General features: G+C 35.8%; 1 protein-coding gene across 4 annotated transcripts in view; it reads right to left on the bottom strand.

The window, feature by feature from the left end:
* The window catches only part of RELN (reelin), a 577,995-nt gene that overhangs the window by 225,343 nt on the left and 325,167 nt on the right, over positions 1 to 27,485 (bottom strand). For all 4 annotated transcript variants that reach the window (XM_043965756.1, XM_043965757.1, XM_043965754.1 and 1 more), the window contains exons 11-12: positions 25,143 to 25,288; positions 8,604 to 8,755 (exon numbers count right to left, since the gene is read on the bottom strand). In XM_043965756.1, coding sequence (XP_043821691.1) covers positions 8,604 to 8,755; positions 25,143 to 25,288 — 298 coding nt within the window. The remainder of the gene's footprint in view (positions 1 to 8,603; positions 8,756 to 25,142; positions 25,289 to 27,485) is intronic.

Raw genomic sequence — 27,485 nt, 5'->3', positions numbered from 1 at the left:
TCAATGGTATCCTTTCTGATGGTCAATCACTTTGATACCAGGTCTACTGAAGAAGTCTTGTTACCATAGCAACTGTAACTTAGATACATTCCTAATTGGTGCTGCTGGCAGAAAAATAGAGTTCTTGTTGGGAAATAATTTTGCTTCTGAATACAGGACAATTTGTCTGGAGTATAAGTATCTTAGAAAATAATTTTCTTTATTTTCTACTAGGAGACAGATGTACTGCCCATTTGAAGATGGATTGTCCATGTGATTGGCCATATGGACTCTGCCCAAATGTAGAGAATCTTTTAAAGTTATTCAATATCAACTGAAGTATCAAAATACTTTGAAATAAACTTGTTAGGAATGCAAATAGAAAATGATCTTTAAGTTTAGTTGAGGTAAACAAAATAAGCCAAACAATGTATCCATTAAAAGATAATTACAAAATCTATCAGCTTTGAGGAATTTATTTTGATAACTTTGAAAAAGAGGAAAAAAGGACAGGGCCTTGTTAGCTAATTATGCTAATTGGTCTGAATGTCCTTAAATTGTAGCTGTACTTCAGCAGGGTAGAAGCCTTGAATAGAGGAAAAGAGCCCTGGGCTTGGAGTTAAACACTTGAAAGACTTGAGTTTGAGTTCCAGTCCACTAGTGTTGCCACTTACATGTGTCACTTTGAATAAATCACTTTCCCTTTATGGGCCTCAGTTTCCTTTTCTGTAAAATTATGATGATTACCAAATTATGTTAGTCAGAACTAATATTTTGTAACCCTTGATAGGACTTTCACAAACAGGTAGCACCACACAGATAGACACACACATGTATATGTGTACATGGAATGTCCCTCAAATCTTAGTGCAACGTTACACAATTATCATATAAACATGTCCTTTTTTTTTTTTTTCAAAAACAGAATTACTGATAGTGTTTCTTTCTATGGAAGAATGAAAAAGTCCCTTAGTTTGCTGTAGTAGTTTTTGTTTACAGCTAAACCTCTGGCTTGTCTTATATCTTTCTTCTCATGGAACCACCATATCCTGATCAGCCTTCATGCTGGCTATGTTTCCTTGCATTTCAGAATGACACGAAGTTCCACCTTCTTTCACAATGACTCTTCTGTCCATCCTGCTTTGCAGTCATCTGAAAATGGTTTGCATATAGTGGCTACTTAGGTGCGCCATTAATATACATCTCTTGGCTAGACTCTTATCCCAATGTAGCTGTGTTTGTGAAAGTACCGGTAATGTTATTACAAGGTGCTATTTAAGACTTTCTATCAGGGAACCTGTTCTACTATGGCGCATGTAATCCTCTTGAATCCCTCCCAAAATAGATGTTTTGTGGTTCAAGACCCAAAGAGTCTACTGGATCTTATCATGTCTTTATAGATCTTTCATTTCAGCTGGAAGTTTGGAGCTGTGCACGATTGCACATTTTATTGTAGTCATTAATACTCAATCTTTTGAAAAATTTGTTTCTTTGAGAACTGATCTATTGTGAAGTGGCCTTTGGTGATTCATCTCAATTTTACACGTTATTCTGAGCTTTATTCTTCAAATCCTAATAACAACATTGGTGAGGAAATATAATGTATACTTTCTCCCTCAAAACTTGTTTGTAGAAAACCTGAGAAAAGTCTATCATGCATCAAAAGAGGCAATAATATCTTCAGTTACACAATGATGGGAAACTTATTATTTTAACTAACTTATTTGAAATAAATGTGTTAAAATTATAATAAGGCTTTGCATAACTCATTTTATTTGTACCTGTATTTTTTCAAAGTAGTCTCATTTTAGGCAAATGGCCTATACTCAGAGCAAGATAGAGTATATTTTTTGCTAATGATGAGTACGGCTCATAAAGACAATTCTAAATGATGGTTCCTGGGGAAAAATTCAAACTAAAACAAAATGTTCTTTTCAGAAATGTAATTCAGCATGAAGTCCATAATAAACCATTATCAATAGATGAGCATTGAGAAAGACAAAGGTTACAATTAAATTAAGACTATGTTAATAGCATCAATGCAAGTGCTTATGAAAAAAAAAAACTCAGCCCATGAATTAGATCTCTATTTTCTTCATTTTCTGCTTGTTCATGAACATATTTTGGCTGCTACATTTTTTCTTTTTTGCTACATTTTTCTTTCAGAAAGAACTAATAATTAAAAGGTCTCAAAGACACCTGGGAGCTCCCCTTTGCCCTAAAAAGTGACAGAAGAGGAAAGACCATTGGTAACAGTGACATTAAAAACACTATGGAATTCATCTAAAGAACTCCTCAGGGGTGGATTCATCATTCTTGGGAAGGTGCAGTGACATGAGTTCCTATTGAAAGTTAAATTCTTTTTCTCATTGTTCATATGACTATAATGTGCAAGGAAGAAAAAGTGAAGACCAGAGGATCTTTCACAGGGTAATTTCAAGCTCTTAGATTCCAAATTGAAAAGCATCTAGATGAAAAGTTTTTAAAGGTGAGAAATAGTTTTAAGGAAAACTTCAGGAGTTTGGTTTATATCAAGAAAACCAATCAACAAAGATTTTTTTAGTACATATTCTTTAATTAAATTTTGCAGCTATTTGTTTATTATTTATAATAATTCTGACATACTACTGTATGGCTTTGGATGCTGTTTATATTCTCTGACTCAGTTTCCCCATCTGTAAAATGGTAATAATCTTGCTTGTACTGGCTATATGACCAGGCTGCAGCATGTTACCAAACATCATTCATATTACAGAAGGGAGGTAAAGAGCATTTTTAAGCTTATAAAAGACCAAAAATCAAGATGAGCTATTTATGTGATAAGAATGAGAGACAATAAAACCTTGGTTCCCTCAAGATAACCAAAAGGCCACCAATCTGATGGTTATATCCTCTATGGATGATTTTTGGGGAAAGTCTCTCATTACTTAGTTCAATTCTAAACTTGCTGGATCATTAATGCTTTCATGTTGTCATTAAAGAAGATCTCCTGTCCAATGGCCCAAGGATATGTGCTTGGCACTGTGCTGTTTAACACTTTTATCAGTGTCTCAGATAAAAGCATAGACTGCATCCTTAGGAAATTTGCAGATGGCAGAGATCATTAAGGTACTGGATGACAGATTCAGAACTGAGAAAAACTTTGATGGGTTAGAACGCTGCATTGAATCAAATTGTAATGGCTATAAATGTTATGTTTTATATTTAGATTTAAAAAAAATCAGTCTCATAAGTATAAAACAGGGGAGAGAAGGTTGGGTGTAATTTTGTCCAAAAAAGATCTGATGGTTTTAGTGGAAGACAAACTCAAAATGAGCAAACAACTGTGATCTGGCAGCCAAGAAAACCTTAATGGGATATTGGGTTCCAATAAAAAAGACAGAGCTTCTAGGAATCAGGATGAGAGAGAGAACAGATATTTCTTCTTTGGCCACACCGCATGTGGCATACTGTGTTTGTTCTGGGAAAGTTTTAGGAAGCACATTAATAAACTGGAAAACATCCAAAGAAAAGCAACAAGAAGGATGAGAGGCCATATATCCTCACCGTATGAGGATCAGGTGGAGGATATGGGGACATTTAGCTTAGAGAACAGCAGGAACATGACAGTTGTCTTCATATATTTAAGAGATTGTCATGTGGGCAAGAGATTAGATTTACACACGCAAAAAAAAGAAAGAAAAAAAGAAAAGGGGCAGCTAGGTGGTGCAGTGGATAAAGCACCAGCCCTGGATTCAGGAGGACCTGAGTTCAAATCCGGCTTCAGAAACTTGACACATACTAGCTGTGTGACCCTGGGCAAGTCACTTAATCCCCATTGCCCCACCAAAAAGAGAGAGAGAGAGAGAGAGAGAGAGAGAGAGAGAGAGAGAGAGAGAGAGAGAGAGAGAGAGAGAGAGGGAGAGAGATTAGATATTAGATTTACACGTGTTCGATCCCCTGAGGGAAGAATTAGGAGCAAGGGTGAAAGTTGCAAAGAAAACGATTTAGGCCTGAGGTAAGCACAAACTTTATAACAATTAGAGCTATCCTCAAATGGAATAGGAGCCCTTGGCAAGTAGTGGACTCCCTTTCTGGTATGTGTTGGACTAGATGATGATGGAAGATCCTTCCAACTGAAATTCTACATAAAAGGGCTATAATCTATATCAACAAAGGAAGCACCACCATTGGTGAAACCAAAGACCATTTGAAACTGTAATGAGCTAGATTTTGGTGGGGAGGAGGGGAAAAATATAACATCAAAACAATTCAGGCTTTGTTGCTCAGATATACATAATAAAAACAGGAATATGAGTTGGGGTGGTAGTGGTACATGTACCATAGGCATCTCAAAACACAAATCAAATGTCTTGCTTCTACAAGCTTTCCTATTACTCTTGAGAGCCCACTTGTCTTTTTAGTTAATCAGGCTCACAAATTTCAGTCATCCTTAGTTCTTCATTCTCCCTCATCCAGATCTCCATTCCCCCATCCCCCACTGAATCATTTGTCAGTCTTGTTGATTCTGCCTCCATAATACCTCTCACATCTTCTCCAATCAGATAGCAGAAGCCCTAATTCAGGTCCTCATCAGCTCTCACTAGACCACTGCCATAGGCATTCAATCTGTCCACCTGCTTCTGGTCTTTTTCTAAAACAATCTCTTTTGCAGTTACCAAATTGATATTCTTCCCTGAGCTTCAGTCCCATATTTCCAACTGTCTGCTGAATTTTTTTTGCAGGGTAATGAGGATTAAGTGACTTGCCCAGGGTCACACAGCTAGTAAGTGTCAAGTGTCTGAGGTCAGATTTGAACTCAGGTCCTCCTGACTCCTGGGCCGGTGTTCTATCCACTGTGCTACCTAGCTGCTCCTCTATTTCTTTTGATGACACAATTATTCTCCCAGTCACTTGAGCTTCATCATCTTTGACTCTTGCCTTTCTGTATACTCTCTATATCTAGTCACTTGCTAATTCCCTTTAATTCTACTTCTGCCATATTGCATGCCCATTTTCTTTTCTTTCTAATCAAACACTACATACAATGACATCTCACTTGGACTATGGAAACACCTTCTTAACTGTTCTCCCCTGTGTGGGGCTCTCCTTTCTCTGATCCATCCTGCAAAGCACAACCAAAGACATCTTCCTAATGCCAAGATCACAGGACTGACCTGCTCAAAAATATTTAGGCTCTTCCCCGTGATTATACGATTAAATAGAAAATTCTGGCATTCAAAACATTTGCAATCTGCCTCCAACCTCCCTTTCTAGCCTTCTATAATATTCTTTTCCTTCATAATATGAGCTTATTGTGAGTAGAGATTGTTTCATTCTTTGTACTTATATCCCCAGCACATAGCCTATGGCCAGGCATAGAGACGTACTTAAATACTGATTGATTGACATAGTCTACATTCAAGGAAAATTGGACTATTAGCCACTTACATTTCATTGGCATTTCCCATCTCTGAGCATTTACACACTCCATGTTCCAAGTCTGAAACAGACTTTCTCTGTATATCTGCTTTTTAAAATCAATCTCTCCTTTCAAGGCCCAGATCACAAGCCCCATCTCTTTCCCTTTCTCTAATATTGCCTATATACTTGAACAGGGCTGGCACAGTGGACAGAATTCAGGGCCTAGAGTCAGGAAGACTTGAGTTCAAATCTGGCCTCAGACACTTAATTGTGTGACCTTGGACAAGTTTCTTAACCCTGTTTGCCTCAGTTTCCTCATGTGTAAAATGAGCTGAAGAAGGAAATAGAAAACCACTCCAGTATCTTTGCCAAGAAAACCCCAAATAGGGTCATGAAGAATCAGACGGGACTGAAACAACTGAACAACAATGACAAAATGTACTCAAAAACTCTAGGCTATTTTATAGTTTTTTTGTAGGCATGTCTTGTCCCTCTACCATATCATAAACTCTGGAAGGGAGGAGTTCCATCACTTTTTGTCTTGGGATCCTCCATACCTTGAACAATTATTTATGTTTGGTAAGTGCTCAATAAACGTTTGTCGAACTGAAATGATGATTTGAAGGAAACATAATACTTTCCCTCAAGGAGTTGATAATCTGACAGGGTTAGATGAGATAAAAATACAAGTCTCATATTCTTGCTTTGTGCCAAAGGTAAATGCCTACTAATCTTCTGAATACTGTGGGATAAACAAAATGAATCTTAGACAAAAATGGTCCCTGGACTGAAGGAGCATAGAATTTACTAGAGTCATACCACAAACATATACAACTGTACACAAAACAATGAGAGAGTGATGCAGGGCCATATTGGGTAGGTGTGGCTCCAGGTACACTAGTGGTTGATAGGAGGAGATCAGTGTGGACTAGAATGGTCAGAAAAGGATGCATTAAAAAAGAAAAAAAAAAACCGAGCTGGGTGTTTACAAGTGGGATGAATTTAGATTAAATGGAAAGGAACAAGAAGTTCACTGCAAGTGGTTAAAACAGCATGGACCAAGGTATAGTAAGTACCCAGACACAACAGAGTAGGTGGAGGAATGAACAGTGAGACCTGCTTGACTAAATTGGCCATATGTTAGAAGAATATTCATGTGAAAAAAGTATTGAAGGCCAATGTGTGTCTGTAGTGGATTAAATCTGAACTGATCTTTTCTCTGAAATTTAGCAGAATAATATGCTCTTACGTATGGAAGGGACATCAGAATTCATGGTGTCCAAGCCCTACTCAGATGTGAATCTCTGACTAGTCACCTAGTCACCTAGAACTCATGGTTCCCCATGGCTGTACATTTCATTTTTAGAACGATGTTTCTGATTCTTGAGTGTTTCTTACAATAACTCCTATCTACTTCCCCCCAAATTCTACCCCTTAGTTCTGTAAAGCCATCCTATAAATATCTGAAGACGGCTATCATCTCGCATTCCACTCTCCCTCTTTCCCCACTGTAAGTGGGAATTTAATTTTTTTTCAGTACAAGACTTTGAGGAACTCAGATGACTGTTAAGTACTAGATTTTCCTGATGATCTCCCTTGTTTAGATTAATTTCATCTAATTTGGATTGATCTTTCTTACTCAGCAACCTACTATATGAAGAATTTGTATATATGATAGTATTATGATATGAGAAATAGAAATCAAATTATTACACAATAACAGTGTTGTTCAAAATGGGGTGAAAACAAATACAACTAGGATGTTTGGTAATGTATAATAGAAATGACCTTTCCAAGGTTTCCTAGGAACTATATTGAATAAAATTATACTTAAGTTGAAATCTGGATTTTTAAATTCAATAAATGACATTTTTTTTTTAGTGAGGCAATTGGGGTTAAGTGACTTGCCCAGGGTCACACAGCTAGTAAATGTTAAGTGTCTGAGGCCGGATTTGAACTCAGGTCCTCCTGACTCCAGGGCCGGTGCTCTATCCACTGTGCCACCTAGCTGCCCCTATAAATGACATTTTAATGTATAAATCATTTCTGAGTCAAAGCTGTGTGCTGTTTTTGAATGGAGGCAGTTAAAACTTCATTTTTACATTTTGCTTTAGCTTATACACAGCCTTCATTTTATAAAACAGAGAACGCCTGGAGAGGTGGAGATGAAATGGATGAGACTGCTGGAGAGGCTATGCTGATGGTGAGACAACAGGCCTGTTTGTCCTGTTAGAATAAAAACTAACATAAGTTCAGAAGGTGGCCAAAATTTATTTCCTGTTACTCTTCCAAGTGTTGCCATGATTCAAAAAGCTTGGAAAAGTTCATTCCTGTTTCCTGGTCATTTGAAGCATGTGACAATTGTATACCACTCTGGAATGACTTCCACTGACAGAACACATAATTTTGTCACTTACTGTTTGAAACAATGACTTTAATATGTCCCTAATTACAATACCTACTTCCTCTGTGGATTTTCCCCAATACTTGATATTTATATATGTTTAAGAGAATAAAGATCTTAGGATCATAGCTCTAAAGCTAGAAGGGACCTGAAAGGCTGTGTCATCCAAACCCTTAATTTGACAGATGAAGAAACTGAGGTCCAAGGAAGTTAAGTGATTTGCCCAATATCACACAGGTGGAAAGCATGAAAATGGCTTCTGAACCTAGGCCCTCCTGACGCCAGAGCCAGTGTTTTTCCATTGTACCATAGAAAAAAACAAGTTTGATCCCCAAATTTTATAGCATTGGAAAAGAATAAAAAATATAGAGTGCTGTAATATACCATAAAATCTTCAGAACTTTTCATCTCAGAAAAGGATATGTAATAGAACTATATGCATGAAAACAAATGCCTCATCCTAATGGAAAGAAATCCTTTGGGAATCTTGCGGGGTTGGTCATAATAGACTGCTTTCATTTTTCTGCAACTTTTGTCATCATTTATGCTATGACCATTGCATGAAAGGGCTATTAAGGAATTTTGCTTCTTAGCAGGATGATGAATACACCATGGCTAATATTCTTTGTAGATGAGTTAATATTACACTTGTGTAATCATCCCAGTCTCCTCTTTTGACCACTAGGTCTGTGGCTCAGATTTTATGAGTATTTCCTTTCCTACTACAGATACTCCTAAACAATCAAATTTCCCCAGGGATGAATTCTAACACAAGATCTGGTTGAGGTAGAATGTTTACAAAAATGCATTTACTTACCCATAGTGAAATAAAACCTCAGATTTCCATACTCTGTGGTGTCCATGTAAGGAGTACATATTTTTCTCTCTCCTTCTTTTAGGAAGATCATGGATAAACCTGATTCTAGGGTTCCACATTCATTGCCAACGACAGCTCCCAAGATATCCCACCTGAAATAGAACAAGACTAAGATGGGTGAGATAAGTCTAAATAAATATAATTACCTACCTTACTTAAGCAAGGACAGCTCCCTTCTTAATGGGTCATCTCAAAAGTAATAAAGCTGTTAATATAAACTTTAAGGTGTGAGAAAAAATATTGGTGACTCCAAGCTCTTGATAGTTGAGTTTTATTTCTTATATTTCAGACATCAAGTGACTGGGTTCTTGTATCCCATTGTATAGAATTGCAGAATCATCGAATCTTAGGGTTGCCTTGAAGGGTTCTCAGAGGTCATCTAGATCAAATTATAACTTGAGAATTCTATGAAATCCAAACAATGGAAGACTGGACAGTCAGTCTTCTTTTAAAAGCTTTACATGCTCTGAATTAACTAAATCCACTTCTGGGACATTTTGATTATTAGGAAAATTTTCTTCATATTGAGCTAAAAATCTCATTCTTTGAAACTTTCATTCACTGGTTCCCTGCCCTTTGGAGTCAGGAAGATTAAATTTAATTACTCTTCTAGATGACATAAAGTCACATATGGCTTATCAAAGTGCAAATGTCACAAAGCTGGCTGAGGAAAATAGCTAATGCATTTATTGCATGAGAAAAATGTAGACTCCAAAATCTCTCTACAGGTTAAAAATAACATGCCAGTATGAATGAATGAATGAAAAATCATTCATTAAGGGCTTATTGAGAGAGAGAGAGAGAGAGAGCGAGAGCGAGAGCGAGAGCGAGAGCGAGAGCGAGAGCGAGAGAGAGAGAGAGAGAGAGAGAGAGAGAGAGAGAAATGGGGGATTTACCTACATATGCATTGAAAAAAAGATTAGATTGCATTGTACTAGATCTGGGGGGCGGTACTTGAAGATCTTTGATCAATCAGGTGTGCAGGACCCTGGGACAAAAGCGGGAGAGCTTGATAAGAAGCTAATAGTGTTAGGGAGCAACTGCATGGAATCAAAGACACTTAAAAATGTATACTGACTGACTGTGATAAAGAAGACTGATCTACACCACAATGTATCTAGGGGCACCAAGATATGTTGATCTCTGATCATTTTCTCAGAGTGGTACTGTACACCACTAGAGTAGCTAAAATCCTGTTTACATCTTAAAATTTTTCCTGAGTTTTAGAGAGATTAAATGACTTTCCAATTGTCATGCCATTAATAATTATCACAGGTGTGACAAGAACTCAGAATTTCTTGACTTCAAGTCAGGTATGACAGATTGGATGGAGTGCTGGGCTTGGAGTCTGGAAGTTCTAGGTTTAGATTTCACCTCTGACATATGCTCCATGACTACTGGCAAGTCACTGGATTTCTCTGGCCTTCAGCCAGCTTTTTGGGCTGTCATATCATATTACTAATGCACATTAAGCTTGTCATCCACTAAATCCCCTATATTTTCTATCCAATAATCACTTTCTATGCATAATTTCCTCATCATGTACTTTTGTAATTGATTTTGTAAAATACATTTTTATTTCACTAAATATTTCCCAAATACATGTAAAATTTTTAAATATTAATTTTAAAATGTTTGAGTTTCAAATTTGCTTCCTGCCTCCTGCTCCTATCCCATCCTTTGAGGAAACATTAATATTACATTGATCATACATGTGAAGTCAAGTAAAACATATTTCCATATTAGCCATGTTTCAAAAGAAAATGAAGACAAAAAACCCCAAGAAAAATAAAGTAAAAAAAACCCCAAACTATGCTTTAATCTACACTCAGAGTTCATCAGTTATTTTTTCTGGAGGTTGATAGCATTTTTCATTATGTTGTTGTTGTTCAGTCACGGCAGATTCTTTGTGGCCCCATGGACCATAGTATGCCAAGCCCTTCTATCCTCTACTATCTCTTTTTTTATGATGGGGTCTTTGTAATCGTCTTGAGTTACTGTCTTGATTAGAGTTAAACCTTTTACAGTTGATCATCATTACAATATCGCTTTTTACTGTGTACAATGTTCTCCTGACTCTTCTCACTTCACTTTGCATCAGTTCATATAAACTCTTCCTGTTTTCCTAAGAAACCGTCCTGCTCATAATTTCTCTTAGCACAACAGTATTCAATCACAGTAATTAAATTTTAATTCCAAGATGAGTGCTTTAAAGTCTGTAAAATGTCTCACATATATAATCTCATTTAAGCCTCCCAGTATTCCTGTGGGGTAGGTTGAAGTGTCAGGGTATGAGAACAGGAGTTGTAGTGGAAAAGATGAGTGTGAGTCAGGTCCTGAACTTTTTGAAAAAGGAGAAAGAATGCTCTGTTTGAAAAACACTAGGATTTAGACTGGGTGGTAAATTTGTATAGAATCAGCCCTCAAGGAAGAGAGGTTGTAGAATGGATATAGAGGAAGGTCTGGAAATAGTAATGTGAAGCAAGTGAGTCAAGGGCATGAGAAAAGGTACAACCAGTAATTTGAAGTGTAAGGGTGGGGTGTAGGTGGAATTTTACTTTACCTCAGTAGAGCTCAGAAAGCCTAGAAATTTCCATGTTTTTTTTTTGTTTTTTTGTTTTTTGTTTTTGGTGGGGCAATGAGGGTTAAGTGACTTGCCCAGGGTCACAAGCTAGTTTAAGTGTCAAATGTCTGAGGCTGGATTTGAACTCAGGTCCTCCTACATCCAAGACTGTTGCTTTATCCACTGCACCACCTAGCTTTCACCTAGAAATTCCCATTGAATCAATGACCTCTACCCCTATAAAAATAACTACAATATACTCTGATCTTTATCAAGTCAGAATTCTCTGATGATGTACAATAGTCTAATATATAAAATAGATGTAAACAATTCCTTTATACCACTGTTGAAACAATCAAAAGCAGAAACTTGGTACAAACAACCTGGTTGATCAAACTGGGAAGAAGGGATGTGCTTCAAACCATTGGATGAAATGAACTGTTGGTGGGACTGTTGAAAAAGAACTGGTAGGTCTTGGATACAACAGCAAGGCTATTCAGAAGCTGAAATTCTAATAGAAGCTCAGTCTATAGGTAGAGCAGTTATATCTAAGCCTCTGAAAGGGAATCACTTGGAGGTTGGGAGGTTGGGAGGACAGCATCTTTGTCACATCTCCCTCCTCTCCCCCCAAGGAAAACGACTTTGCAAACTTCAAATGACGAGAGCATTTGGGCTTTCCCTCTTAGCTGGTCCTAGGTATAACCATGATTTGTAGACAAATTAGAGATACTGAGGAAATGTAGTTACTGACTTTACCAGCTTTCCTAATGGAAACTTCATTATGACTTCTAAAAGTGAAAAAAGAATTTCTAGCAACTAGGAGTTCTGAATTATTCCTTTGCCACAAGTGCTTTCTAAGCTAGTATCTACTTTCCCTTGTACTCTGTATGTATTTATGCCAAAATATGCCTTGGTTTGGAAGGGATGTTTTGTCTTAGTTTTTTTTTTTACTATGTATCCCCTTATATATAAAATTCCCAATTACACGTAATAACAATTTAAAGCACTTTTAAATTTTAATTTTGACTTCTAAATTCTGTCCTTCCCTCCCCTACCAACTTTGAAAAGGCAGACAGTATATTCAATATTTGTAAGGCTCTTTGCAAATCTTAAAGGGTTGTATAAATGCTAGCTATTATTGCTATCAAAGAAATATGTCTTCTTAAATTGATGTTTTATATTTGGTTTGTCAATATGGATGAGTAGCTCATTTTCCTATTTAAAATATTTTGCTTTGCAGGTGTAGTTGTGCCATTGGGTAATTTTACAGTAAAGGAAAGGGTTTATGTAAATAACTACTTGCTAGTTACTTAATTTTTAAAGTTCTCCTATTGCATGGAGATATTTTTCCCATTAGGAAACTGAATTGTTTTGTACTATTTCTCAACACACCCTCTTCATCCTTCTCCTCTAGTCAAAGCCAATGACAAATTAAGATTAATTTTAGTGTGTTTAACCTATCAATTTAGATACCCAATCGATGGGTGCTAGTTCTATTAAATCAATCACTTAAGCAAGAAACATTTATAAAGTACCTATATCCCATGACTAAAGCTATGTAAGAGCTCTACTTTAGTTCTTTCAAAGACACAGTTTTTATTAATTACATGAGCTTCAAAAGTCATTGAAATTCCTTCTTCTTTTTATCATTTCATCTTGGCCAGGGCCAATGTGATAATCACTATGTGCATGGAATCTTCTGCAGATGGGAGAAACAGGAACACGCAAATTTTTAGTTATTTCCCAAGACTACATGCACGATTATAGATCTCCTGATTTTTAGATCAGCATTTAACTACTAGTTAAATAACAGAGCCTTTTAGATATGCCTTTACTAAAGCTAGATCCAAAATGCAAGGACATTTTGGATATTTTATTTTATCTTTAACAGTATTTTTTTGATGTTCATATTTTGTAAGGATTCCCCCATTGGAAAATAACAGTTTGAAGAAGAAAACTGAATGACTTTTCAACATGCCACCACACTACCAAAAAATAGCCTTTCTTTTTGCTCATAAAAGGTAAATGCATACTGGTTCATTGATCTTTTCTATGCTCCATTTATCTCAATTAAAACACTCAGCCTAGTGATCCACGAAAGAAACAGGTCTTATAAATGATGCAGATTATGTCTCTTTCTAGGCGTTGGCCTCTTTTAGAGTATTTTTAAAAATGAAAATGATGAAATTGTGTATAGGAGAATGTAAGACATAGCTGAGGGACAGGGTTGGTAATCTTTGTCCCTTAATTTTTACTTGTACATATTAATAACTTTTGAGAATAAGTTTACATAAAATATATTTTGCAACATTACCACAGGCACATTATACATTTTGCAGACTATTTGAAAGTTGCGTAAAGCTACTCTTTGCTTCAAAAATCAGTCTTTATTGTTCTTTCTGTTACTGTTGGCTGATTAAAAAATCATAAACAAAATTGCATTCCTAGGAAACATAAATGTTTATAAATATTATGTGAGCTATGAAGCTCTCTTTAGTGAGAAATAAGCAAGGGAACTCTATAAGCAAAAAAAAAAAATCCTGAGGAAACACCTACTCTTGAAATGACAGGACTTTGAAATGTACTAAATATTCAGGTCTACTATTACACACCTATCATTATATAACTTTGGATATTTTACAGAACAAGGGTACTGTGACAGACCTAACACTTGACTGGGATTCAGAAGACTTCTGTTTTAGCTTTGGTTGTGCTGTTAATTAGCTCATTGACCATTGGCAAGACACTTTGGATCATAAGATCATTGATTTAGAGATGGAAAGAGCCATAGAGGTTATCAAGACCATCCCTTTCATTTTCCAGATGAAGATTACCTGAGACATAAGGTGATTAAGTGATTTTCCCCAGGTAACATAGATAATAAAAACAAAACAGGATTTGAGTCCAGGTCTTTAAATACCAATTCCAGATATTCCTATTGTAATTAAATTCTCTGGGCTCAGTTTCCTCATCTCTATATGAAATTTGTTATAGTTAATGACCTCTAAAGGTTATAGTTGTTGATCTCTCTCTTCTATTTCTGAAGATACTAGACTAATCTAAATAGCACAATCACATGTAGGGACACCCTCATGTCAGATACACATCATATTTGCCTTACTGACGTAACGCAAAGTTGGCCAATTCCATATTTTCAATGTCAAAAATATTTTTCTTCAATTTAATTAAAAGAAATATTTATTTAGGCACTTAAAGGGAATGATGGAAGTTAGTGTGTATAGTGAATAGAGAAGCAGCCTTGGAATCAGAAACATGGGATCAAGACACATCTCTGAAAAACTGTGACCATGGGCAAATCACCTAACCTCCCAATAGCCCAGATAGTTCTATGAGGTTCTAAGTTGACCTCCCTAGATACTACCATGCCTGCCCAATAATTTTATGCCTCTTGTCCCTATTCCAGCTAAAATCCTTGGAAATGTCAATTTCATTTGATGCTTCTACTTCCACTTCCTTTCTCCTTTCCCTCTCTTCTAAACCCTCTACATTCTGCCTTCTGATCTCATTATTGGATTGAACTGATTTCTTCAAAATTACCAATGACATCATAATTCCCAAATCTAGTGGCTTTTTTGCAATAACCATCCTTTAAAACCAGTGAGGTATCACAGTGGATAGAGTGCTAGAGGTAGAGTGAGGAAGACCTAAGTTTAAATTCAGTCTCAGATATTCAATAGCTGTGCAACCCTGGGTAAGTCACTTAACCTCTATCTTAGTTTCCTCATCATTATGAGGATAAAATAAGGTAATACTTATAAACTACTTTGCAATCTTAAAGTGCTAGATAAGTGGCATTAGTATTTTTTAACTTCTCTGAAGCATTTGACACTGATGACTACTTTCTTCCCCTGAACAATCATGCTACTTCTCATTTTCAAGAGAACTAAAAGGAAAACCCTACCAACATCTTTTCATCTTTAATATCTATTTATTTAAAGTTTTGAGTTCCAAATTCTATCCCTCTCTCCCTCCCTCCCCTCCCCCCTCCTTAAGGTTGCCCTAACAACTTCTTAAATGAAACTACAAAGTCATATAATAAATGAGGTCCCTTCTCCTTCCACTTTTTATTAACTGTAAACAAATGAATCTCTAGTAGAGAGGGGCTTCTTCCTCCTCTTGTAGGCTCCTCTGTCATCCATAGGTAGTATTTATATTTATATTTACTCCAACTTTCACTGGTCCAAAGATAACTATAATTCTTCTCATCAAAAGACTCACTCTATATACTCCACATTTTCTGCTTACTAGCTTGAGGAGAAATTGGGTCACAGAGAAAAGGTTAGTACAATCTTCAGTGAAATAATACCACCTTTTCCTCTTTATCAACAAAGCTTCCAAGTTAAAAGGTTACCTACTTTATTTTGATTTTGAATTTTAAAAATGCAAGTCCATAGTTTAATCTATTCATTTGCTACATGAATTATTTCTATTTTAAACGTATATATTTACCTGGCCATTTTGTTGGTGTGAAGGATCCCTGTTGTTTATTTTCACTAAACACAGCAGAAGTTTCTGAATGACTTCTACCAAATTGGAGCACTCTGAAGCTCAAATTTCATGTTTGGTTTAAGTTTGTAATACTCATCTATTTGTTCTATAAAGATCTAAATCTTCCTCCCCCTTCACAAAGGCTGGTTAATCCGATTACATATTCATCTGAATAAAAGAACAACAGGCTGTATAATATACCTTGGGGGGGCTGCAAGCAGCCTGGTGGGGAGGCAGCCTGTGAGTCTGAGATCCCACAAATCCAGCCTGCAAGGGTATTCTCATTTGTGGGTTGAGAAGAAAATAGGAAGTCTGGATGTTGGAGATATGGGGCAGATATTTAAATTAGATTTTGCTCCCTACTGAGCTTGACATAAATGGCACTAAATATCATTAAACCAACAAGCTAAGTTTGACAACAAGCTAAGATATGACCTAGGATCTGGAGGCGCATATAATTATCAGCTGAGGTGCACCTGTAATCTATTGCCCCAAGTCATATCCTCTAAGATGAAAACGAAAGGGGATTGTGATAATTTTCTATATTAATTATTTATAAATCACCATGTTTGCTAATATAATTAATAAGCATCCCTTAAGAAAGCAATCTTTTGGATTGATTGAATTTTCCTGTTTCCTAAGAATGTACTTTCCCCTCTTTCATTTCTAATAATATATGATTCCTAATTAATGTTTGAAGTCTAGGCCTGTCCCTGAGTCATATTCTTCTCCAGTATTATGAATTTAATTAGACAATGTCTTATAAATGCTTTCTGAGAACACATTAGTGACTTATTAGGATTCTTCCTCCAATAAACTTTTGTTTTTCAACTCTATACCCTGTAACAGAAAAACATTAAAATATTCTTATTGCCAAGAAGCAGCATTAGGGGATTCATAACCTTTACCACTGAGGTTTTAAGAACTTTGTTCATTACATATTCAGCACAGTTATTAATGATCAATCCTGCAGTTCCTCAGGTAAACAGCACCATGAATATTATCAAGGACATGCTAATGGCATAATTTGCCAACAAATTACTGTTAATTCACAGACATATTTTGATGATATTCAAGGTGGAATGGTTTTTGTCCCCAGATTTTAAATGTTTAAGTACAGAAACACAGCTATAGAGTCAGAGAGTGGTTGAAACGAGTTTTTTGAGATGCTGTCTAAATTCTTTAAGACCATATATAATAATCAGATCAGCGCATTGTTCAAGACTATGTAAACAACTTAAGGCAGGGACTCTATATATCCTCAAAGCCTAGCAAAATGCCTGTCACATGAGAGATTCTTAACAAATGCTCCTTGATTGACAAGCTTCTTCTAACAGGCAATAACCCTTGTTTTAGCTATGTTTTGCAAAGGAAGGAAATATAGCACAGAGATCAGAACTCTGTCTCAATATACTTGAATATTCCTACCAAATTAAGCAGGGTTCTGACCTCTTTTATGTGTCATGGACTCTCAACTTCCTTTAAGACTCAGTTCAATTCCTGCCTTTTCAAGAGATCTTTCCCAGTCCCACCAGTTTCAATGCTTTCCCTTTGATATTGTCACTTATTCACACTGTATATATCCTCATTGTATAGCTGGGTCCTGATTAGTGCAAAAAAAAATTCTCATTATTTGAACATACTGGAATCAATTAAGATACTTTACATAATTATAACTTCAAATAATGTGAATTTGAATATATATATGTATATCTATCTTCAAATAATGTGAATTTGAATATATGCTACAGCTTCACCAAGTTCAGGGACCTAACTATATACATAGTTGAATCCTTTGGTTCTCATTAGAATATGGGCTTCTTGAGGTCAGGGACATTGTTATGCCTTTTTTTGGATTCTTCAATCTTAGCACACTGCCTAGCATATAGTACATGCTTAAAGCATACTTGTGGATTGACTGAATTATATGGACCTTTAATCAAATGTATAAAATAAAATAAAAAGATCTCAGAGGAAACCAATTGTATTGAAATATAGTTTTCAAAATATTAAAGGAATAAGTTAACAGACTACAGATTAAGAACCCTTAAAATAAAGATTTTGACAAAACACTGCCATTCTCTTATGTTTACATTTACATTGGCCTAGAGTGTTTACAAAGGACTTTGCACACGGTTCATTTGATCTCTCATGAATGCAGGTAATTAAATTATTAAAACATTCATTTCACAGGTGAGTACAAACAGCTAACTGGTTAAATGACTTGAACCAGGTCACACAGCTAATAATTGGTGTAACCACAGTTAGACTTCAAGGTTTTCTGGCTTGAAGTCTAGCATTCTTTCCCTAAACACATACTATGTTACACCCGGAAAGTCCTTTTGAATGATAAACATTTTCTAGAATATTCACTGCATATCAGAAATCTGCTGGGATGATCTGGGAATAGACAAGTTCACATATTCTAGGAGAATACCCAGGCCTACTTAGTCTACAATTTAAAAAATTGTTCAAAGAGAAATTTCACAGTCCAATTAAAACAACAACAACAACAGCAAAGCTAATGTAATGCATGTGTGTCTTAGAGCAGACCCAAGTTCATATCTTTTGCTAGAATGTCAGTTATGTGATGAATACATACAAATAGCTAACTTAGGGCATATGAAGGATATTTGGGACACAGTATTGCATATATTGTTTTTCAAACTTCTCCCTTTACTCTCAATATAGACAATTATGAGAGAATTCATTTTCATTTAAATGATGAAATTGTTTAAAATGTTAAAAGTATATAAGGCATATTGGGAAGTGACTACAGTATTTCATTATTAGATAATGAATATAAGGATACTAATACCATCTGTCATTCTAGCATTTATAGAAAAATGACCATATGAGATTCTATAAAAGGATAATATATGCAACAAGCTATGTTTTGAAAAAGATGTTAAGTTAAATAAAAATATCAAGTAGTTCAGAGAGGATAAGAAAGATTAAGAGGCAATAAACAAGATGCATTAATCTCGATCCCAGTTAATAAGGATTTATAGGTACCTGTGTACAACCTTTCCAATTTGTTACTCTGAATTAATGAGTAGAAACATAATGTACTCAGTTACACAACCCAATTTTGCATGTTGTAGCTTCATGACAATGATTTTTATAGTTCTCAGATTTATAAACTATAGAGAAAGGCTTTAAAATGTAGCCATAAAGACTGACAAAGATTGAGGGTTGAAATATAACTAATAGTCAAATATGATTACTATTAATTGTATTTTGTAAAATTCTGCTATGCTTAACTGTTTAAGGTTTATATTTTAACATAGTAATCTATGTCACTCTTCCCATCAGTGTTTTCAGGGTACATTTTCCCAATTTTCATTTGTTATTGTTCAATTATTTCAGTCCTAACTCTTCATGACCCCATTTGAAGTTTTCTTGGAAGTTATACCAGAGTGGTTTGCCATTTCCTTCTCCACTTCATTTTACACATGAGGAAAAACTGAGGCAAACAGGATTAAGTGACTTGCCCAGAGTCACACAGCTAGTAAGTGTCTGAGGCCAGATTTGAATTCAGGAAGATGAGTCTTCCTGATTCCAGGCCTGACATTCTTTCCACTGTGCCACCTAGCTTTTATAGTGAAACAAAAATATTGTATTTAATAAAATAGGAGAAAGTGTTTACACCAGGGTGGTGAGGACCCAGGCTCTCCTGCATACATGAGGTCATCTTTTCCAAGGTTACTGAGATTGTTAACACTTTGGAAAAGCACAATAGCATATACCATCTAGTCTGCCCACTCATTTTATAGATTGATAATTATGGAGATGAAGGTGCAGGAAGGTTAACTAATTTGCCCATTTATAGAAGCAAATGACAGAACAAGGATTCAAACCCACCTTTTCTAACTTCAAATCCAGCCTCATTCCATGTCACCAATATTGCAAGAAAGCAATGTCATGAAGTTAATGGTCTGAGTATTATTATTATCGCTATTTCATGGATGAAGGAACTGAGACTTTGAGAGAAGTAACTTGATTAAGGAAATGTAGTTAATAAGTGTCTCAGGGAGACACAAATCCAGGTGTCTTAGAATCCCTAGCTTAATGGAAAGGTCAGGTCGAACACGATCTTTTTAAAAAAATTTCATTCAATCATTCATTTATTCACTTATTCATTTATCTATCTATCTTGAACATGATCTTCTACAAGAGGCCTTTCCTGATGGCCCCAACTATTGTTCCTTCCTTTTCTCATAATTAGTTTGCATTTACATACACATATGTGCACACATGTACACATTTACATGTGCATATGTACATACTTACACATTTATATGTTTACATATATACATTCAAGCACACAGTGTATAGGTACGTGTTGTGTCATCAATAATATAAGCTCCTAGTAGGTGCTTTAGCAACCCTTGTTGACTTGATTTGAAGACAGGGTTTATTAATTTCTCTTTTGCTTTTCTAGTACTTAGTATAGTATCTGGTACACAGAAGACATTTAATACATTCTTGTTGAATGATTCTTAGTTAAGGGATTAGCTAGGTGATAGATGGAGCAGTGAATATGGAATCAAGAAGACCCGAATTTGAATTCTTCCTCCGACCCTTAGTAGCTGTATGACTTTGGGCTAGTCAGTTAACTTCTCAGCCTAGGTTTCTTGATCTGTAAAGTGGGTATGATAACGGCACCTACCTCACAGCATTGTTGTGAGAATCAAATAAGATAACACATATTGAACAGTTGAAAACCTTACAGCACTATAGAAATGTTAGTACTATTAAAGATTATTCTTCCACCTCCTCATCTAGCCCACCTGCCACTACACTACTATGTTGTCTCCTTTTAAAATCATGTCTCGGGGGCAGCTAGGTGGCGCAGTGGTTAAAGCACCGGCCCTGGAGTCAGGAGTACCTGAGTTCAAATCCGGCCTCAGACACTTGACACTTACTAGCTGTGTGACCTTGGGCAAGTCACTTAACCCCAACTGCCTCACTAAAAAATAAAATAAAATAAAATAAAATCATGTCTCAAGATCAGTCCTATAGCCTAACCTAACAATTGACCTGCTAGATTTAACTTGTAACTGGTTCCGTTTTGTAGTACTATCACCCACAGGCTAGGATGCAGTGTTTTGTATTCTAAGGCTTAGATGAGGCCATCATGGGCTCCGTTACAGCCGAATACACACGAAGGTGGGTCAACAAATAATGGTTGAGAAATATATCATGTGCCATGTTATAAAAATGCAAAGCGTTCATATTAAATAGGGACAATCTAGAGTAATTTCAGTGTTATCAAATCATCTCTATCTTTTAAATTCTCCAATGGATGAAAAAAATCAGATCTAAAAATCAAAGGAGTTCAAGTTATCTTATCACATGCATGTATGTATATAAATGTATATTTTATATATAGAGAGAGTTAGCAACTTGATGTTTTCCCTCATCTTATAATCTTTTCATTAAAATACCTTTTAAAAATAGAGTTCTAAATCTAGAGAATAAATAACTCTCACAAACAGATCAAATAGCTAGTTTGAATTATAAAACAGTCCAAATCTTACACTTGGCCTGAAAAACAAGTATAGAAAAATCCGTATCACAGCTATTTGTTGTTTTTTTTTGTTGTTTTTTACAAAATATATGTATATATATATATATATATATTTCTCTCAGACAGTCTCAACTGGGTGAGATATGGTAGCTGCTAATTAGATGATGTGTTGTATAAGTTGAAGCCAGACTTCAGAAACACACACATAAATTATCAATGTATCTATTAAAGTTTCCTCAATGCTGAGATAACAAATTAAAAAAATTGTTTTGAAAAAAATTTAAAAATTGATTCCACTTTAAAAAATAAACATAACAAGGTTTGATATGGGGACATCTCTAGATGAACCAACTGTTTCATCTTGCATTACAATTCTCATGAAGAGAGGCTGTTTATTCTACTCTTTCCACCTGGGTACTAACACTGTGCACTTTGATGTTAAGTAGGCTTTGACAGTGAACTAGTTCATACACCTAAGATTTTGTACATTATCCATTAGAACTATAGAATTGTCAATAAAAATTATCTGTGATCTTGGGAGTTTTTTCTTTCTGCTTTTGAAACTGCCATTCAAATTCTTTTATTAACAGCATTTGAGATTGACAATCTATACTCCCCTCTGCGTGTTTTTGTACGTGTCCTATTCTTCATGATCTTATTTAGGGTTTTCCTTGCAAAGATACTAGAGAGGTTTGCCATTTCCTTTTCCAGTTCATTTTCCAGAAGAGGAAACTGAGTCAAATAGCGTTAAGTGACTTGCCCAGGGTCACACAGCTAATAAATGAGGCCAGATTTGAACTTGGGTCTTCTTGACTTCAGGCTTGGCACTCTATTCACTGTGCCAACTAGCTGCTCATATGGTACCTCCTCCCCTACCCTGCTTTGCTTCAGTAACTCCTAGGAATAGAAAAGTAATAAAAGAGGCAAAAGTGACCATGAAGTTAGCAGTAAAAGCACCAATTCTCCTTTTGGAAACTCTCTTGTATATTCAGAAAGCGATTCACCAGACACGGATGCCGTTTCTGCTGGATCAGTTTTACTGATGAGTTTATAATGAGAGATTGTCTGTGTGGGTGGTGGTGGTTGGGGAACAGAATGAGACAAATGCTCAATAAACTTGGGCAGGAAAACTAAGAATGCAGCAGGATGCTCACGACCAGAATTCCTAATATCTTCCTCTCTGTCAACACACAAAATAAAATGCTTCACATTAATCTAGCAGTGGGATGCTTTCAGAAGCTGAGAGAAAATTGATTACAACAGCATCCCCTTCTCTCCTTCCTTCTTTACTCTAAATAATAAGGGAAGGAATGAAAAAAAGTTAAATTATGATGGTCCATGTTATTATCATCATTATAAACCATTATTACACTGAGAGGTGGCATAAATAATGAGTGTTAGGAAAAGTTCTGGGCTTAAAGGAAGACCTGGGACTCTAGTACAGCTCAGATACCTCAAATCCCACCTCAGACACTTACTAGCATTTTGACCCTCTCTGAACCTCAGTTGCTCAGCTCAATTTGATGACCTTTCAAGTCTTTTAGCTCTGAAACTATGATATTGTGATCCCAAGATCCTAGCTGAGTCACTGAGCTGTCCCTCAGTTTTCTTATTTGTAAGATGGAGACAAAAATACATTACCTAGCTCAAAAGTTTGCCAGGAAAATGCTGGCAGGTAAGGCAGCTAGTGGTGTGATTTGATAGAAAGCTTGACTTGGAGTCAGGAAGACCTGAGTTTAAATCTTAATTCAGGCACTCAGTGCTGTGTTATGGACCTTGAGCAAGTCAATGGATCTCTCTTATCCTCATTTATAAAAGGGAATACCTCAAAGGGTGATTGTGAGGATAAAGCATTCTGCAAAATTTAAGGTGCATATAAATGCCAGCTATGACTTTAAACCTTAAAACACTATATTTGCACATATTGTTTTCCTAGAGATGGTTGTAAAAGGCAGAAAGGCAGGGGGAAGTTGACACTAATGGTTAATACACTAATAGAGAGGTCTATTCTCCAAGCACAAGATCAGGAAAGATGAAGAAAGTGCTCTACATTCATGGAGGTTTAACTGGATGTATAAGCTAGGTTTTGTGCATTCACAGTGTACCTCTTGTTAGATAAAACATAATGTCAATTCAGCACAGATACCAGAACTAGGACCAATGGAAGGAATTTTCAAGAAGCCTTCCTGATTTCCACTTGATGTATGGAAAGACTTTCTAACAATTAGAGTTAGCCAAAATTTTATCCTTTGAAGTATCTAGTGCCTTGTCACTCCTATGCAGCAACTTGGCCCTGGAGATCTTTAGGCAAGGGATGGATGATCACTGAACCAGGATGTGGGAGGAGAATAATGTTTCATATAGGATTGGGACTAGTTGGCCTTTTAAAAGGTACTTCAGATGCTGAGATTATTTAATTCTATCAAGATGTCAAATTTCTTAATTCAGGTTTGTTAGTCCCTTTATGGCCTTGAATCAGTCTATTTTGATGACTAAATATTAAGATATTTATGTATTTTCTAAAATGTTTTTAAATATGTACTTCTACTACCACAATAATTTCTGTATTAGTCTCATTTATGGAAAACAACTACCATACTATCAAACATTCCTTAGATGAAAAACTACTGATTCATTGGCCTGGGTGGAGGAGTGGTCTAACCTAGCATTTCTTGCATTCTCAAGACCTCAGTGATATAAGCAAAGTGGGATTTTTTTGGGACATGTTAAGTTTTATCTCCTTCCCTTAGTCTATTGTGAGGAAGAGAATTATATCAGGAACTTTGAGTTTCATTGAGAAAAAAGAAGCAATATTAAATTTTTGGTCAATAATATTTTTGCTATGAAATTATATGACATTAATTTTAAGTGTCTATTGAAATACCAAACAACATAATCTGTAGTGCAAATATCTCATCACCTGCTTACATATATATGTGTGTATATGTATGTATATATGCATATATAAAAAGTAACCAGAAGAGATATAGGAAGCTATTAGGAAATAAATGCCAACTTTTTCCTCTCAACTCTTATTATCATATTAATGTTGGCCCTGTTAGAAATCTTGCCAATGTGGACTTTTGCAAATGCTACTCAAAGTAAAGAAGCTATTTAAGTGACATATTCACCAGAGCAAGGGACACAGGTCAAGCTAATCAATAAAGAAAATTATCTCCCAAATCCTTTCTCCTTAATTCTCACTCAAAATTTTCTCTTGTCTATAAGGTTTTCAAAGACAAATTTTAGTTCAAAAGTTATTTTAACGAGTCAAATCATACAGAACTGATGCTACAATATCCAGAGACTATATTCATTCCTTTGGACCAGTAAACATTTAAGAGTCTGAATAAAATAAAATAAAGGAAAATAATGAAAGAAAAATTACTTCAAATAAAAGTTAATTTTTAAGTTTCAATTCACTAAAATTATGAGTGATTCCTATTTAAATCGTCTTTAAAGAACATTTGGAATTTTGTTTTTCTAGTGTGTATAAAGGCATAGCAACATAATAGAAAGATTAGGAATGGCATGAGCCATCTAGCTTTTGAAAGCTAAAATTATCAAAGTATCACTGTTGAAGTTTTTTTCTGGGGCCTTTTAAAAGTGCACTGTATTGAAACTATGTCTATTGGACTGAATCTAATTCTTAGGTGAAATGTTTTTGTTCTCTTGACAAATGATGCCCATTGTACTTTTTTTTGAGGGGGGGAGGGTTAAGTGACTTGCCCAGGGTCACACTGCTAGTGTCAAGTGTCTGAGGCTGGATTTGAACTCAAGTCCTACTGAATCCAGGACTGGTGCTTTATCCATTGTACCACTTAGTGCCTGCCAATGCACATAATAACATGGGCTACTAAAGAAAATTACTCACCCTGTAGGCAGGTCCTCAAACTCCTCAGACCATTGCTCCTGGATATCCTCAGTTGAAAGATCTACATCCCGGGTGGTAGCAAAATTGAACTCACTGCCTTCAGTTCCATGAAAATAAATGGCGTTCCCATCTGATTGGCAGCTATGCTATAGATAAAGAAAAAGTAAAGGAAGTTGCTTTCAGGTGAGTTTTATAGCTGGTGTCAATTCTCATTTACATTGGGAGTTTTCAAACATTAAATGGTTCATCAAACCAACAACTAAGAAGTCAGTTCATTCATTTTTTTAAACCTTTCTTGAATTGCCACTAAAACATTTGTCCTCTTGTTTCACCTTATTACAAGCTGAATCTATTTTTTATTAATTACCTATAGATGAGAGGCCAAAAGTTTTGACCTTCTCAGTAAAGCATTCTGAGGAATACCTTATTAATAATACCTTAATAATGGAATAGAAGTTTGTTAATTAGAATGATTTCCTATTCTTATCACAGTCCTTGTTTGTGGGCATGAGGTACAAAAATGAGTTTTCACATATTTCCAGCTTTATGGTTATGGGCTAAATCACACTGACCTTTTCAATATTCTATACTTTGCTGGTTTGCCATTCAAGCCCTTCTCAATGAGTCTGAAAATGGGATATGAGCAGAATGGCTAGTTAATCAAAACATGGAACACAGAAAAGGTCAAGGTTATCCCAAGTATGACTCTATCTTTTCATTCTGCCATCTTGACAGAGGTGCTTGAAGGAGCTAAGGTTTGCCCAATGTTGATTTTCATCTGAGGTCAAAAGATATAAGATCATTCTCTTTAGCATTCCTCAACTGAATATGGGGTATGAAAAGACTAAAAGGAAATGATTTCTCAGGATAGCTCTTTCACATATTTTCATGGTCCAGATCTGTGCTTTCATGGTGTCAAGAATTTCCAGCTACTCTTATCAACATTCTATAACTTACAGCCATAGAGAGTTGTCTAGAGGTACTTGGGAGTTTGTGTCTGGTCCATGACACGTATTTAGAAGGCATTAAAGGCAGGAGTCAAATTCAGAATTCTCTCCCTGAGGTCAGTTTTAAACCTCCTTCTCTACACTGTTCCTCAGGTTTAGAATGGATTACTTCTTTCATCTAATAATGGATGAAATTCCTCTAACTTCTTGACTAGATAAAGTAAGCATTTTCCTTTGGCCTTAAACATATTTTGAGCTATATTAATGTCTTTCTGATATCCTCTATGGAGTCAAATGAAAATCTTGAGCAATGGTACTGCAAACAGAGGTGGTTGTTGTTCAGTTGTTCAGTCATGTCTATCTCTTTATGACCCCATTTGGGGTTTTCTTAGCAGATATACTGGACTGGTTTTCTGTTTCCTTCTCCAGTTCATTTTACAGATGAGGAACTGAGGCAAACAGTGTTAAGTGACTTGCCTAGGGTCACACAGCTAGAAAGTTTCTGAGGCTGGATTTTTGAACTCAGGAATATGAGTCTTCCTGCAACCAGAAGACCTGTGTTCAAATGCAAAACCAGATCCTTAATACTTCTATGATTTCGGGCAAATGATTTAACATGTCCATGCCTCAGTTTCTTCATCTGTAAAATTTAGGTGTTGGAATAGGTGGCCTCTGAAGTTCCTTCTAGTTCCAGATCTTTCAACCTATTATTATTATTTTTTTAGTGAGGCTATTGGGGTTAAGTGACTTGCCCAGGGTCACACAGCTAGTAAATGTTAAGTGTTTGAGGCTGGATTTGAACTCAGGTACTCCTGACTCCAGGGCCAGTGCTCTATCCACTGTGCCACCTAGCTGCCCCTGAACCTATTATCTTTTAAAAAACTAAAGACAAAAAAAAGAGATTTGATAGCAAATAACATCTGGAATCTGATTTTTCGTTCATTAATGAACATATATTAATTGTCAACTATGATTGTAATATGATTCTAGGCACTATGAGGAATGCAAGAGGTATAGGACATAAGACATGGCATATGTCTTAGTATATACATATGTATATATATATGTGTGTGTGTGTATGTGTATACATGCATTCATATACATATACATATATGTATAATCAGGATGTCCCAAAGCCTTAGTGCAGTTTTAAGCTACTGAAGCTTATATATGTATATGTATCGTGTATATCATGCATATCTATACATATGCATATGTATGTATATATAGGTATGTGTATAAATACATACATATATACATATACATACATACACACACAGACATATATATGCATGTGTGTATACATGGTGTCCCAACAACTTTAGTAGCTTAAAAGTGCAGTAAGACTTTTGGTACATCTGTATATTTGCATGGTGTGTGTGTGTGTGTGTGTGTA

The sequence above is a fragment of the Dromiciops gliroides genome, chromosome 5 (assembly GCF_019393635.1).
Source record: "Dromiciops gliroides isolate mDroGli1 chromosome 5, mDroGli1.pri, whole genome shotgun sequence".
Classification (NCBI taxonomy): Eukaryota; Metazoa; Chordata; class Mammalia; order Microbiotheria; family Microbiotheriidae; genus Dromiciops; species Dromiciops gliroides.
The sequence above is the reverse complement of the archived record's forward strand: the minus strand, read 5'-3'. Positions and strand labels throughout refer to the sequence as shown.